This window comes from Leucoraja erinacea, chromosome 18 (genome assembly GCF_028641065.1).
Source record: "Leucoraja erinacea ecotype New England chromosome 18, Leri_hhj_1, whole genome shotgun sequence".
NCBI lineage: Eukaryota > Metazoa > Chordata > Chondrichthyes > Rajiformes > Rajidae > Leucoraja > Leucoraja erinaceus.
In genome coordinates, this window is record NC_073394.1 from 23,761,097 (window position 1) to 23,776,366 (window position 15,270).

At 41.6% G+C, this 15,270-nt stretch overlaps 1 protein-coding gene across 1 annotated transcript in view; it reads left to right on the plus strand.

Moving 5' to 3' along the window:
* ddb1 (damage-specific DNA binding protein 1) overlaps nt 1-8,821 on the plus strand; it is a 64,575-nt gene extending 55,754 nt beyond the window's left edge. Inside the window, exons 26-27 of the mRNA XM_055649600.1 lie at nt 1,450-1,573; nt 6,777-8,821. Of these exons, the coding sequence (XP_055505575.1) occupies nt 1,450-1,573; nt 6,777-6,860 (208 nt within the window). The 3' untranslated portion in view covers nt 6,861-8,821. The remainder of the gene's footprint in view (nt 1-1,449; nt 1,574-6,776) is intronic.
* The last annotated feature ends 6,449 nt before the right edge of the window (nt 8,822-15,270 follow it).

The window sequence follows — 15,270 nt, forward strand, 5'->3', positions numbered from 1 at the left end:
TCCTCATATGACAGTCCTGCCATCCCAGAGATCAATCTCGTGAACCTACGCTGCACTGCCTCAATCACAATGATGTCCTTCCTCAAATTAGGAGACCAAAACTGTACACAATACTCCAGATGTGGTCTCACCAGAGCCCTATACAACTGCAGAAGAACCTCTTTACTCCTATACTGAAATCCTCTTGTTATGAAGGCCAACATTCCATTAGCTTTCTACACTGCCTGCTGTACCTGCACGCCAACTTTCAGTGACCGGTGTACACGGATGCCCAGGTCTCCCCCTTACCTAACCTAACCCCATTGAGATAATAATCTGCCCCCTTTTTGTTGCCGCCAAAGTGGATAACCTCACATTTATCTATATTATACTGCATCTGTCACGCATCTGCCCACTCACTCAACCTGTCCAGGTCACCCTGCAACCTCCTAACATCCTCTTCACAGTTCACACTGCTACCCAGCTTTGTGTCATCCGCAAACTTGCTAGTGTTGCTCCTAATTCCCTCTTCCAAATCATTAATATATATGGTAAACAGTTGCGGCCCCAACACCGAACCTTGCGGCACTCCACTCGCCACTGCCTGCCATTCTGAAAAGGACCCGTTCATTCCTACTCTTTCCAGAGAAAATATACCCAATTTATTCACCTTTCCTCATTTGTGTACACTCACAATTTTGGTATCATCCTAAATGTTTCTGCATCCTCTCCGTTGCTTCTATATCCTTTTTATAAGAACCAGAACTCTGAGGTACTCCGTTTAACCAACATTTGATAGCTTGGTTTAACTATTTTGTAATTGTCTTGTAAAATTCCAAAGGAAATTGTTACAACATTATTAAGTATAGATATATCTGTCCAATCAAAAACCTAAACTGGAAAATGTCATTCAAAATGTTGGTAAACCATAAATATAATTTTAAATGTTTTTCTAAATGCATTCTCACTGGGAATTTATTTTGTCGGACCTTTTAAACCGAGCTGGAGAATAAAATATAATTTTTTCTCCACAGTAATTCTTTTAATATGAGATTAATCTCGGATTCATTACAGTGCAGTCAGCTTGTGAATATATGATAAAATGTGAGTGTTTTATGGGAACTTTATTTAAAACTAAAACTGCTTCAGGAACAGTTCAATGGTTTGAGTAGTTTAAGTTTATTGTACAGTGGAAAGCATTCTTAGAATCGTTGTAGAATTGGCAACTAGGAGCTATCAGGCCTAAGGGAAATGGTGAAAAGAGGAAGGATAGGTTTCTTGTTCCGTGTGGTGCAGATTCAGCACCTATCCATGTTCTCCAGAAATACTGCCTGACCCGCTGAGTTACTTCAGCACTTTGTCTTTTTTTGCACACCAGAATCTGCAGTTCCTTGAGTTTTCATGTATTTTTTGCTGTTTTCTGCTAATGAACCACTGTTAAAAAAGTATTCTTCCTTGACTTCTCTCTACTTGGAGATCATTTCACTCTGAAAGGAAGACTGAACCTGCTGCAGGATTCATAGATGGAGACCTTATAGAGAGCTTCTTGGATCTGAGCCGACCTAAAATGCAGGAGGTAGCAGCAGGCTTGCAGGTAATGTTTGGCTGTGTAACTAAGTAAATATATCATATGGGAATGTTGTTTAATAAGATAATTAAAATAGCAAGTATCAACCCTCATTTCCAGAGGGATAGGATTGAAAGGAGCAATGACATTTTACCGGATTGTGCTGATAGCTGACAATTCCATAGAGCCACTGGCTGGAAGTAATACAAGTGTGAGCATGCCGCAACTACTGCACCAGGAAACTGGGACGTGGAACTGCAGATAATATTTAGAGGAATCTCTTGTTCCAGCTCAGATTTATCCTTGTGTCCAGGGGCATTCTGTAACTTACTGAGCTGAGAAGGTTAAGGTTTGTATGACATATCTGGCATTAATCAAATTTTTCACTTAATTTCACTGTATATTAATAGATAATTAGCAATAGTTTCATGTCCCTAAATTTTCAAAACTATTTTTTTGATTATTTAAATGAATTCAATAGCATTTAGAGAAATGTTAAACAGTCCTGAGACAACACAACTTGCCACAGTTGACGGTGCTGGGGGTGAAGCCTCAGAATGTACAGTCCAAAGTCCTGATCATCAATGATGGCCTGATTCACATGAGGACCAGCTATGGAACTGAAGTTTTGGTCTTTGTGAGCCACGAGGCCACTAAAAGTTATCGTAGCTACACAGCAAATGCTGTAAAACCCATACAGGTTATTTCATTGCACCTTTTCTGGATGTAACAAGTTTATCCCAGGACATTTTTCAATGCAGGAAAATGTATACTGTATATGCCAGATTCACTAGAGTAGTACAAGCAACTAAAGTATGCAAAGTAAAATAAATTGTAAAAATGGAACATGTTTCGTGTCAGCTTGCTAATCCCCTGATGAACCTTTTATTTTTCATTTCCTTAGAATAGGAAAAGTGTATTTACAGCAATTTCTAATGGAAACAATTTATGTAATCTTTGGGAAAATGAGATTGCAGCATGATAATTGCGCACTAACATATCGAATTTTGATTTTAAAGTCATAATTTATAATAGAAGAGAGTCAAGAGAGAAAGTCAAGAGTGTTTTATTGTCATATGTCCCAGATAGAACAATGAAATTCTTACTTGCTGCAGCACAACAGAATATGTAAACAAATACTGTAAACAATATAATAAACGAGAGGAAAAAAAGTTCAGTGTGTATATAGACACATACTCACAAGTCCATACATGTATACATACAGTGCATTCAGAAAGTATTCAGACCCCTTCACCTTTTCCACATTTTGTTACGTTACAGCCTTATTCCAAAATGGATTACAATTTTTTTAATCATCAATCTACACAATATACCCCATGATGAAAACCGGTGTTTATAAATTTTTGCAAAGTAATTAAAAATAAATAACTGAAATATCACATTTACATAAGTATTCAGACCCTTTACTCAGTACTTCGTTGAAGCACCTTTGGCAGCGTTTACAGCCTCAAGTCTTCTAGGGTATGATGCTACAAGCTTGGCACACCTGTATTTGGGTAATTTCTCCCATTCTTCCCTGCAGATCCTCTCAAGCTCTGTCAGGTTGGATGGGGAGCATCGATGCACAGCTATTTTCAGGTCTCTCCAGAGATGTTTGATCGGGTTCAAGTTCCGGCTCTGGCTGGGCCACTCAAGGACATTCACAGACTTGTCATAAAGCCACTCCTGCGTTGCCTTGGCTGTGTGCTTAAGGTCGTTGTCTTGTTGAAAGGTGAAACTCCGCCCCAGTCTGAGGTCCCGAACGCTCTGAAGCAGGTTTGCATCAAGGATCTCTCTGTACTTTGCTCCATTTATCTTTCCCTTGATCCTGACCTAGTTCTTGCCCCTGAAAATAATCCCCACAGCATGATGCTCCCACCACCATGCTTCACCATAGGTATGGTATTGGCCAGGTGATGAGCGGTGCCTGGTTTCATCCAGACATGACGCTTGGCATTCAAGCCAAAGAGTTCAATGTTGCTTCCATCAGACCAAAGAATCGTGTTTCTCATAGGTAGACAAAAGTGCTGGAGAAATTCAGTGAGTGAGGCAGCATCTATGGGGCGAATGAATAGGTGCCGTTTCGAGTAGAGACACTTCTTCTGAAGAAGAGTCTCGACCCGAAATATCACTTATTCCTTCGCCCCATAGATGCTGCCTCATCCGCTGAGTTTCTCCAGCATTTTAAACTACCTTTGATTTATCCAGCATATGCAGTTCTTTCTTAAACATCTTGTTTCTCATTGTCTGAGAGTCCTTTAGGTGCCTTTTGGCAAACTCCAAGCGGGCTGTTATGTGCCTTTTACTATGTAGTAGCTACTTTCTGGCCACTCTGCCATAAAGGCCTGATTGGTGGAGTGCTGTAGATATAGTTGTCCTTCTGGAAGGTTCTCCCATCTCCACAGAGAAACTCTGGAGCTCTATCAGAGTGACCATCGGGTTCTTGGTCACCTTCCTGAACAAGGCCCTTCTCCCCCGATTGCTCAGTTTGTCCGGGCGGCCAGCTCTATGAAGAGTCCTGGTAGTTTCAATGTACTTCCATTTAAGAATGATGGAGGCCACTGTGCTCTTCGGGACCTGCAATGCTGCAGAAATTGTTTTATACCCTTCCCCAGATCTGTGTTTCGACACAATCCTGTCTCGGAGGTCTACGGACAATTCCTGCGTCTTCAAGGCTTGGTTTTTGATCTGACTTGTACTGCCAACTGTGGGACCTTATATAAACAGGTGTGTGCCTTTCCAAATCATGTCCAATCAATTTAATCTTCTGTACCAGTGGACTCCAATCAAGTTGTAGAAATAGCTCAAGGATAATCAATGGAAACAGGATGAACCTAAGCTCAATTTTGAGTGGCATAGCAAAGGGTCTGAATGCTTATGTAAATGTGATATTTCAGTTATTTATTTTTAATTACTTTGCAAACATTTCTAAACACCTGTTTTTGCTTCTTCATTCTGGGGTATTGTGTGTAGATTGATGATTTAAAAAAAAGAATATGATCCATTTTAAAATAAGGTTGTAGCGTAACAAAATGTAGAAAAAGTGAAGAAGTCTGAATACTTTCTTAATGCACTGTGTATAATATATACATATACACAGACACGCACGCACACACACACACACACACGCACACACATACATACACAAAAATCAAATAATAGTAGTACAACAATAGTCTATTGTAGTTCAGAGCTTATTTGAGGTTGTAGTGTTTAATATCCTGATGACTAGGGAAGAAGCTTTTCCTGAACCTGGATGTTACAGTGTTCAGGCTCCTGTACCTTCTTCCCGATGGCAGAAGCAAAATGAGTATGTGGCCAGGGTGGGTCTCGGATGATGATGGCTCCCTTTTTGAGGCAGCGACTCTGGTAAATCCCTTTGATGGTGGGGAGGTCAGAGCCGGTGATGGACTGGACAGTGTTCACAACTTTTTGCAGGATTTTTCGCTCCTGGGCGTTCAAGTTGCCGAACCAGGCCGTGATGCAACCAGTCAATATGCTCTCTACTGTACTCCTGTACACGTTCAAGAGAATCCACTCTGACATACCGAATTTTCGTAATCTTCTCAGGAAGTAGAGGCGTTGATGTGCTCATGTAATAGAAACACGTTGATATAATAGGAACATGTTGGCAGTAAGTCTGTGAAGATAAACATCCATATAACTATAAAACACTGATCTTGGATGTGTCTATGTGTTTGTGTGTAATCACATCTTCGCAAAACGGTAAAATATTTAGATATTCCGGTAGAGATTTATCCTGTGGACTCCGCCTCTTATGAAAAATTCATGTTTTTTTCCATGTGTTATTTATGAAAATGTTCACAAATCTGAAATAACTTTGGGAAAAAAACTGCCTCTTTCGCTGATGACGTCACAATGGATCTGCTTCGTTGTGTTCCACGCACTGCGAGTGATGTCACCTCCCGACCACTCCACCCCGTACTGGGAGCCGGGAGCGAGGGAGTACTGCGTTCTGGAACCAGCCCTCCCCTGTGACGACCCATCCCCCGTGGGCTCTGGATTGAAGCCGCTGTACTTGCAGACCTTTGGTTGACGCCAGCCCCGCTCCCTTTCTCCTCTACCCCCTCCTCCTCTCCCCCTCCTCCTCCTCTCCCTCCCTCCTTCTCTCCCCCCTTCCTCCTCTCCCTCCTCCTCTCTCCTCCCCCCTTCTCTCCCTCTCCTCTCTCCCCTCCTCCTCCTCTCTCCCCTCCTCCTCCTCTCACCCCTTCATTCTTTCCCCCCCCCCCATCGTTTCCTCCCCTCCTCTCCCCGACATCTTCTCGTCCTCCCCCCCCCCTCTCCTCTCTCTCCTCCCCCCCCCCCCCCCTCTCTCTCTCCACTCTATCCCCCCCCCACCTCTCCCCTCCCTCTCCCCCCTCTCTGTCCCCCCCCCCTCCCCCTGTCTCTGTCTCTGTCCCCCCTCTCTCCCTCTCTCTCTCTCCTCCCCTCTCTCCCCTCCTCGCTCTCTTCCCCCTCTCTCCCCACTCTCTCAACCCCCCTCTCTCTTCCACCCTCTCTCTGTCTCTGCCCTTTCCCCTCTCTGTGTCTCTGCCCCTCTTTGTGTCTCTGCCCCTGTTTGTGTCTCTGCCCCTCTCTCTGTTCCCCCTCTCTCTACCCCCCCCCCCCCCCTTCTCTAGACGCACCTGCGAGTTGGGGGCTATGCATGAGTGGATAAGGAGGGGATGGGGTAAAAGGAGCAGATTAATAATAATATAATATCAAGGGCGGTGGTTAGTGTGTGGGGGTTGGTTAGTGTGTGTGTGACGCCGCAGGCCGCCCCCCCCAACGGGTCCCACTTGGTCTAGTTTATTCATATAAACATTGAAATAGCATTTAAGAATTTGTTTTTAGCACATTGCATTGGTCATTACAATCACTTCAATCATATGATCAAAGGCAATCATTTATAGTCAGAAAGTGATCTAAAACTTGTAATCCAAATTAGTGACTTGGAGTCTAGTTACAGTGATCAAAATTAGAATAAGATTTTGATTTTATGGAAATAATTTGCAGTATCCAGTGACCATTTTGAAAAAGATGCTACATTTATTGTCCCTTGACTCTCAAAACCAATGAAGCAATACTTCTGAATATTTGTATTTCCCCTCACTTCTGATGGCCCTTGGTCCTCCTTTCACAGGCAACATTTTTAGATAATTGTTCAAGCATTTTATTCTTTGGTTATTTGGCTATCTTCAGTCTTATGTGTTGCCTTTCTTTTTTCTAGATTGATGACGGAAGTGGGATGAAAAGAGAAGCAACTGTAGATGATCTGATAAAAATTGTCGAAGAGTTAACCAGAATACATTAGCTGAACACTGGAGATATATTGTTTATCAGCAATTATGCTGGTATTATTGGAAGGTTGCAGTGAACCTTAGTAAACAATTAAAAAGCTACAGAGCATTTGTGATATGAACCAATAATGTCTGGGACATAAAGTTTCTTCACTCATAACTGTATTTCATCACTGTCCTGAACTGCTGATAGGACATTATTGTTCATATGGATAGGAACTCCAGGGAAACTGACAAAAATCCCTTAAATGGCAGGCATAACACAAAACAAAAATTAAATCTAAAGTTGTCTACAGAAGGCATGTAATTTTTTTTCTTCAAACGTCATCCCTCATAGTAAAATGAATATAGTACATTATACTAATTGGCGTGGTGGAAAGCCAATATATTCTTTTGGAGAGTGCACAATTTTAGTCTCGGGCCAGTTTGCATTGAAAACTTCCTTCTCTTTTGGCAGCAACTAATTGAATTTGACTCTAAGCTGGTATTGTTGAACCATGAGAATTCTGTGCTGAGCATTCTTTGTTACCGAGCTGACAATCCCACTTAAGCAGTTGGTATGGAGTGTTGGGAAATTAAGATTACGGCACATTGAGGACAGCATTGAATAACTTGATTTTATTTAACTTGTGTTACTACCTTCCCTTGGTGTTGATGACGAATGTTTAAAACCAATTCCATTCCTCTTGCATTAACCAACAATTTAATACATAAAAATGCTATATTAAGTTGTTTGCTTATAGACAACACCATAATTCGGAGCTGAACCTTGCCCACATTGGCTTGATACACTTTGAAAATAATTGGGGTCATGGGGCAGCTGTAGGAAAATTCAACAAAATGCAGCATTATTTTGTCCATGATCAAACAAATGCCATGGATATTACGTAACCACTCTTGTTAATATTCACATGATTAAGAAGCATCAAGCCAAGTCCAAGTATTATGCATTAAATGACAACATAATTGCACGGTTCAAAGTAGCTAGAATTAACAGAGTAAATATCTACCGTACAACAGCCACGTATTGCACATTTAGGCTTCAACTGCTAATGGCAATAAGCAGGCTGCGATTGCCTCAGTGACAGTGACCATATAAGTAAAAAAACAAAATCCTTAGCTGCTTAATGCAAACAAATTACACGTAGTAATAATGAGAAAGAAATTCGAATTGCATTGATTCCAATAGTGAGTTATTTTGAGCCCTGCCATTTGTATGCTGGGAAAGAATGGTGATCAGATTACCAACAATTCAGTTACATGGTATACCATTTCTTAAAACCTGACACATTTTATTTAAAAAAAAAAAAAAGAATATTTAAGTTAAAATTAGAAGACTGGGCCGATTTGTCAATGAAACTCAGCAGGTGCATTGAGACCCTCCAAAAGCAAATTTTAACACTTTCAGTTTTGAGGATCTCCCCTCAACCAAGAAGCATTTTTGTCGTGTCTTCACTTGAGTGTCTTCACTCTTGTAAACCAGGAGACTGAGTTCTATTGCCTGCTTTGGAATTATAATTTATTTTAAAACACTGTAGAATTGTGAGTAAAAATCTACCCCTATTCAACTCACATTGGGGTTGTAGTAATCACCAGAGTATATCCTGATTTGTGGACTGATATTTTAGTTTTTTTTAACTCGTACATTAAATAGAAAGATGATCTGGTGGTTGCTCTCAATCTCGTGTGGTTCTAGAGTTATTTGTGAACCTAGGCTCAAAACCCCAAGAGGTAATCGCCGTGAAGATGGTGTGCAGAAAGTGCATTTTATCGCTGATTACCTATTACCTTTGATTTTGAGCTCCTATTACTCAGAAGAAAATCTTAATTATTCCCATTGTGACTGTTCAACAGGAAAGTGTGTCCTTTCATAGGCTGCAAATAAACTGCTTTATAAACAATGAACAGATGTGCACTGTGCTTGAACCTATTAATTAATTTTGTTATTTTCCTCAATAAATTTCTGTTTCAAAGTGTGATCTTTTAATCTATGCCCAGCAAACTGATTGAAGGAAGAAGTACAAAAAGGTTCAAATATAATTGAAATGGGATGAAAGTTGCAAGGAAAAATGTGAGGAGACGATAGGGGGGGGGGGGGGGGGGGGGGGGGGGGGGGGGTTGTAGGGAGGTTGTATGAGTTTGAGCAAAATATTAGATTTGGGCGATTAGAATGAGGACTTAAGTTTTCTCATCTGCAATCTTAGAACTCTGACGTGTAAAACATATTCTCTATTCCAATTACTTTAAGAGTTAGTGTTATACAGTGCCCTCCATAATGTTTGTGACAAAGACCTATCATATATTTGCCTCTGTATTCCATAATTTGGGATTTGTAATAGAAAAAATCACATGTGGTTAAAGTGCACATTGTCAGATTTTATTATGTAGAAATGTAGAAATACAGCAGTGTTTTTACATAGTTTCCCCATTTCAGGGCACCACAATATTTAGGACACAGCAATGTCATGTAAATGAAAGTAGTCATGTTTAGTATTTTGGTGCATATCTTTTGCATGCAATGATTGCTTGAAGTCTGCAATTCATGGACATTACCAGTTACTGGGTGTCTTCTCTGGTGATGCTCTTCCAGGCCTGTATTGCAGCCATCTGTAGCTTATGCTTGTTTTGGGGGCTAATCCCCTTCAGTTTTCTCTTCAGCATGTAAAAGGCATGCTCAATTGGGTTCAGATCGGGTGATTGATTAGGCCATTCAAGAATTTTTTAGCTTTGAAAAACTCCTTTGTTTAGCAGTATGCTTGGGATCATTGTCTTGCAGTAGAATGAGCTGCCAGCCAATGAGCTTTCCTCCGTACTTTGCTCTTGCCATCACTCTAATATATAAGTTAATCTTCGTCTCATCTGCCCATAAGACCTTTTTCCAGAACTGTGGTTGCTCTTTTAAGTACTTCTTGGCAAACTGTAACCTGGCCATCCTATTTTTGCAGCTAATCAGTGGTTTGCATCTTGCAGTGTAGCCTCTGTATGTTTGTTCATAAAGTCTTCTGCATGTTCATAAAGTGTTTCTGATCTGTCGGACAGGTGTTTGGGGATTTTGCTTTATTATAGAGAGAATTCTTCTGTCATCAACTGTGGAGGTCTTCCTTGGCCTTCCTTTGCGATTAGTAAGCTCACCAGTGCTCTCTTCTTAATGATGTTCCAAACAGTTGATTTTGGTGAGCCTAAGATTTGGTTGATGTCTCTAACAGTCTTATTGTTTCTCAGTACCATAATGGCTTCTTTGACTCATTGGCATAACTTTGGTGCTCATGTTGATAAACAGCAATAAAAGTTTCCAAAGGTGATGGAAAGACTGGAGGGAAGACTCATCATCATCATCGGCGGTCACTCGAGACGAATATAACTGTCCTCTGGAGGATGCCTGTGTGTGACTTTGTTTAACGTGGGGAGACTGGTGCACAGACAGCCACCACACAGTCCTTGACAGATCTGGGTCAGGATCCAGTAGTATGGAGTCCAAGACGACCAGGGACCCTTTACTGCTGCAGCCTTCATCCGCCTTCCCAGCCGTTGTGACGCACCACTAAAGTCAGCTATCATTCTCCGCCTCTTCCACTGTTGAGGTCTTGGTTGGATTGTTCTTTGTCTGGGACCACCCGCTCGATCTTACCGCTATGGGTGGCCCTACCAGGAGCATAGCTCCAGATGGCATCGCTCTCAATTCCACACAAGCTTCTCCACCACGACAAGGTGACAATCCACGAAGAAGGGAGGTGCTGAGAGCTCTCATACCTGCATGAAGGAGGCATGAGCAATTACAAACACCTGTGAAGCCATGTGTCACAAACATGGTGCCCTGAAATGTGGGGGGACTATGTATAAACACTACTGTAATTTCTACATGGTGAAACCAAAATGTATAAAAATGGTCTTTATTAAAACCTAACTGTGCACTTTAACCACATGTGAACTTTTCTATTACAAATCTCAAATTGTGGGGTACAGAGGCAAATAAATAAATGATGTGTCTTAGTCCCAAACATTATTGAGGGCACTGTATATTGAGGAAAAAAAATTCTGCAAATGCTGGAATCTGGAGCTAAAACAAAACGCAGGAGCAACTGCAGGTTGGGCAGCATCTGTTGACAATGCTGATTGAGACTCTTCTGCTGGACTCAAAGAGTGGAGGGTTGATAGGTGGCTGATAAAGAGATTGGGGGTAAGAGTTGGATGCATGTGAGGAGGGATGGGTTGGTATATACAGTCAAGTGGGAGAATGAAACGCGTGGAAGCTTGAACATAATTGGTGTGTGTCGGTAATCGGGACTGCAGATATTGAAGGTGTATAATGAAATAGATAAATGGTTGGACAGATGGGTATAGTAGAGGGAACTTGATAGAATGAGCATGTTGTAGATAGAGTAGGTGAGGAAGAAGCTGTGGAGAAAGGGTGGGGTGTTGTGATAAGGAAAGGTGCGAATGGGAAGATCTCGGTGGATAGAGGAATCGAGAGGGATCACGTTACCTGAAATTAAATAATTCATATTCAGCTATTGAATTGTAGACAACCAAGGCAATGTATGAGTTGCTGTTCCATAGTTAAATATTGTTTTACCCTGGCATTTGAGGTGCCTGGTTAGGTTGGTGTGGCAATGGAAAGGGAATTGAATAGGCTGGCAACTGGGAGCTCCAGATGGTCATAGTGGACAGCATAAGCGTTTGGCCAAGTCTGTGTTTGGTCTCAGATTTAGAGGAGGCTACATCAAAAGCATGTTGTGCTTCGGAGTAGGTGCATGTGAATCACTGACTTGGAATGGCTGTGTAGGTCCCTGAATGGAGGTTAGGGAGATGGTGTGGGGATAGCTGTTGCACCTCCTGTGGTTGCTGGGGAAAGTGCCCTGGAAGGGGCGGATATTGGTGGGGAGGAGTAAGTCAACCAAGGAGTTGGGGAGAGTGGACCCTGCGGAGAGCAGAAAGGGATGAGGTGGGGAAGATGCAGTAGGATAGTATTGTAGCTGCCGAAAATGAACAATGCAGAGGCTGGTGGGGTGAAAGGTGGCAAAAGGAACTCTACTCCTAATCAGTCGAGCCGGGGGATGAGAGCAGACTTGCAGGAAACTGTTAGGTATGTGATAGTTAGCATATATAATTGGTGTCTTGTCATATGTTGTGCAAGTACGCATGTGCGGGAGACTCAAGGTGGCCTCCTGTAGTAAAGAAGCTTGTATGATTACTCCCGTGTCCGAGCCTTTATTCAAGTGTGCTAAGCATCCCGAATACATAACAATTGGCGACGAGGATAAAAGAACGAAGATAAGAACAAGGCTTATTTCGTTCAATTGTACTTCAAATGTCTTTCCTTCACTATAATACTTCAATTGTAGGAAAGTGGCCCCAGTTAGAATCTGGGTACAATTTTGAGAAATGGACTGAAGTCTTGGAGGCTTCGTTCATTTCTAATTATATCACTACAGAGGAGAAGAAGAGAGCATGGTTCATATTAGGCATAGGAAGAGAAGGTTATCATATCTTACATAGAAAATAGGTGCAGGAGTAGGCCATTCGGCCCTTCGAGCCTGCACCGCTATTCAATATGATCATGGCTGATTATCTAACTCAGTATCCTGTTCCTGCCTTCTCTCCATACCCCCTGATCCCTTTAGCCACAAGGGCCACATCTAACTCCCTCTTAAATATAGCCAATGAACTGGCCTCAACTACCTTCTGCGGCAGAGAATTCCAGAGATTCACCACTCTCTGTGTGAAAAATGTTTTCCTCATCTCGGTCCTAAAAGATTTCCCCCTTATCCTTAAACTATGACTTACGTACGTTACTGCTGCCAGCAAAGCCCACAGAGAAAACGTACGAGGAGTGTAAGGAGGTATTAATGGCTCATTTCTCGCCAAAACCTCCAAGGGCATCCAGAGGCAAGGAGCCTGAACTAAAGAGGGCAGGGAGTCCCTCAGGACAAAGGTCAAGTGCAGAGGGAAAAGGCCAAAGGTAAAAGGCAAAAGAAAAGGAGTCAAAGGCAAAGGGAAATTGCCATTCAAAGGTCAACTCTAATTATTCAAGCTGCATTTAGGGGTATGAAGGTACGGAGAGAGATCCGGAACAAACAGAAGGCAGCAACGGTAATACAAGCAGCATTTAGAATGCATAGAGTATACCGTCAATACAAGGCAATGAGATTAGCAGCTATAATAGTGCAAACCCATTATAGGGCACACCTTCAAATGGTAAGTGATCGCAAAACTTACATGAAGGTACACAGCAGTGTTGTACTGCTTCAGGCAGCCTACCAAGGAATGCTTATTCGAAAGCAACTGCGGTGCATGCATAAATATGCCAAGGTCATACAGACTTATTATCAGATGCATAAACAGCGTCAGTATTTTAAGAAACTACGCTGGTCTGCCATTGCGGTACAGCAACGATACCGTGCATGCCAGATAAGAGATGTCCAAGTGAGACAGTATGATAGTTTGAGAAAAGCAGTGATTTGTATTCAGGCCTTATACCACGGGATCAAAGCCAGAGTATTGGTAGAGAAAATCAAGGCAGCATGCCGTATTATATCCTACAAGAGTATGATGGTTAGGCAGGGGGTTAAGCAAAAGAGAGCTACTGTAAAAGTGCAGTCAGTAATCCATATGAGTTGGTATCGGAAAGAGTTAAGTGGACAAATAGATAAACAACAGAAAAGGCTTAAACGATACAAAAGGCTTAAACAATATAGTTGTATTGTTGTGTTGTATTGCAAAGACAATATAGATCCTAAAGAACCAGATTTCTTTAGGTGACTTAAGAAGACGAGTAGATGAACAACAGAAAAGGCTTGAACGATGTAAGGAAAGGTTGACTAAATGTGTGACAATGAGTAGAAGCTGCTAATAGAAAAGTCTAAAGAAGGGAGGCTGGTCGGTCAAGACAAAAGTAGGCAGGACCGATTGCAAATAGGACACTTCAGTATAATCCAGCATGGAGCCTCCTTCACTGAGCATGGAGCCTTCTTCACTGAGCAATGGACAATGGGTTAGACATTGCAGAATCTAATGAAACACCAAGAGCAGATAAATAAGCAGAGAAGGGAAACTGAACAGCAGAGGAAGCTGCTAGAAAATGGAAACTTGCAGCCATGGGTCAGATCCCACCTACCAAGAGGAAAGCAAAACAAATACGTCAACCAGAAAATGAGAACTCATAAAGCAAGGGGTAATGTATTTGGTTTAAGTATAATACCATTGTGTAACAGTGTATTATTCAATGATGGGTAGGAAAAGAGCATATACCGTACAGGTGAAATGGACTTAAAAGGGGAGGAGTGCGGTGTATGTAATAGAAGTGGTATTACCTGCCTCCAAGTTAAAGGGGGAGGACTATAATGTATGTAATATAAATGGTGTTATGGGCCTCCAAGTTAAAGGGGGAGGAGTGTTATGTAGGTAATAGAAATAGTGTTACCTGCCTCCAAATTAAAGGGGGAGGAGTGTTAGGTATGTAATAGAAATGGTATTACCTGCCTCCAAGTTAAAGGGGTGTTAGGTATGTGATAATTAGCATATGTAATTAGCATATGTAATTAGTGTCTTGTTATATGTTGTGCAAGTACGCATGTGCGGGGGACTCAAGGTGGTGTCCTGTAGTAAAGAAGCTTGTAAGATTATTACCGTGTCCGAGCCTTTATTCATGTGTGCTAAGCATCCCGAATATTGTAGCTGCTGAAAATGAACAATGCAGAGGCTGGTGAGGTGAAAGGTGGCAAAAGGAACTCTACTCCTATTCAGTCGAACCGGGGGATGAGAGCAGACTTGCAGGAAACGAAGAAGCAGTTCAGGGTACAATCAACCACAGGGGGGATGCCATTTCCTGAAGGCGAAGGAAATCTCCAAACACACACACACAGATGCTGCCTGACCTGCTGAAGTCCTCCAGCAGTTTGTTTTTTACTTTAGTATTTGGGAACCTAACCCATATTAAGGAAACAAATGTTTCCTTTTCTTAGTGGTTTATGTAGTTGTAATTATTCTAATTAACGATAAAGTTTTTCAGAGGGCACTTATTCTCTGGAGAAGCTTGAACTCGTTTTAAATTATTTTAGTTATAATGTCATTTTAAGGACAAACATTGACCATTGTAGAAGTTATTTACATCACTCCTTTAACAAAGAATGAAGTAGAAATCATGTTCTACTGGAGTAATCATGTTTTACTTGAGTATAAAAGACCAATGAGCTTGACAATGTAATCTGATTTGTGTTCCTCCTTGGAATAACTGTCGTGGGATGGATCTTTGATGGATCTATCATCAGCGAGGCAATCACAAATGACCCATCATCTCAGTACCATGTCCACACAATAGTATTAGATCCATTTAGTTCAATATACAAGATCCAGATACAGTTATAATATGGCGTAGAGTTACGGTTTATAATGCATGACCTATTCTATATATTATTAAATAACATG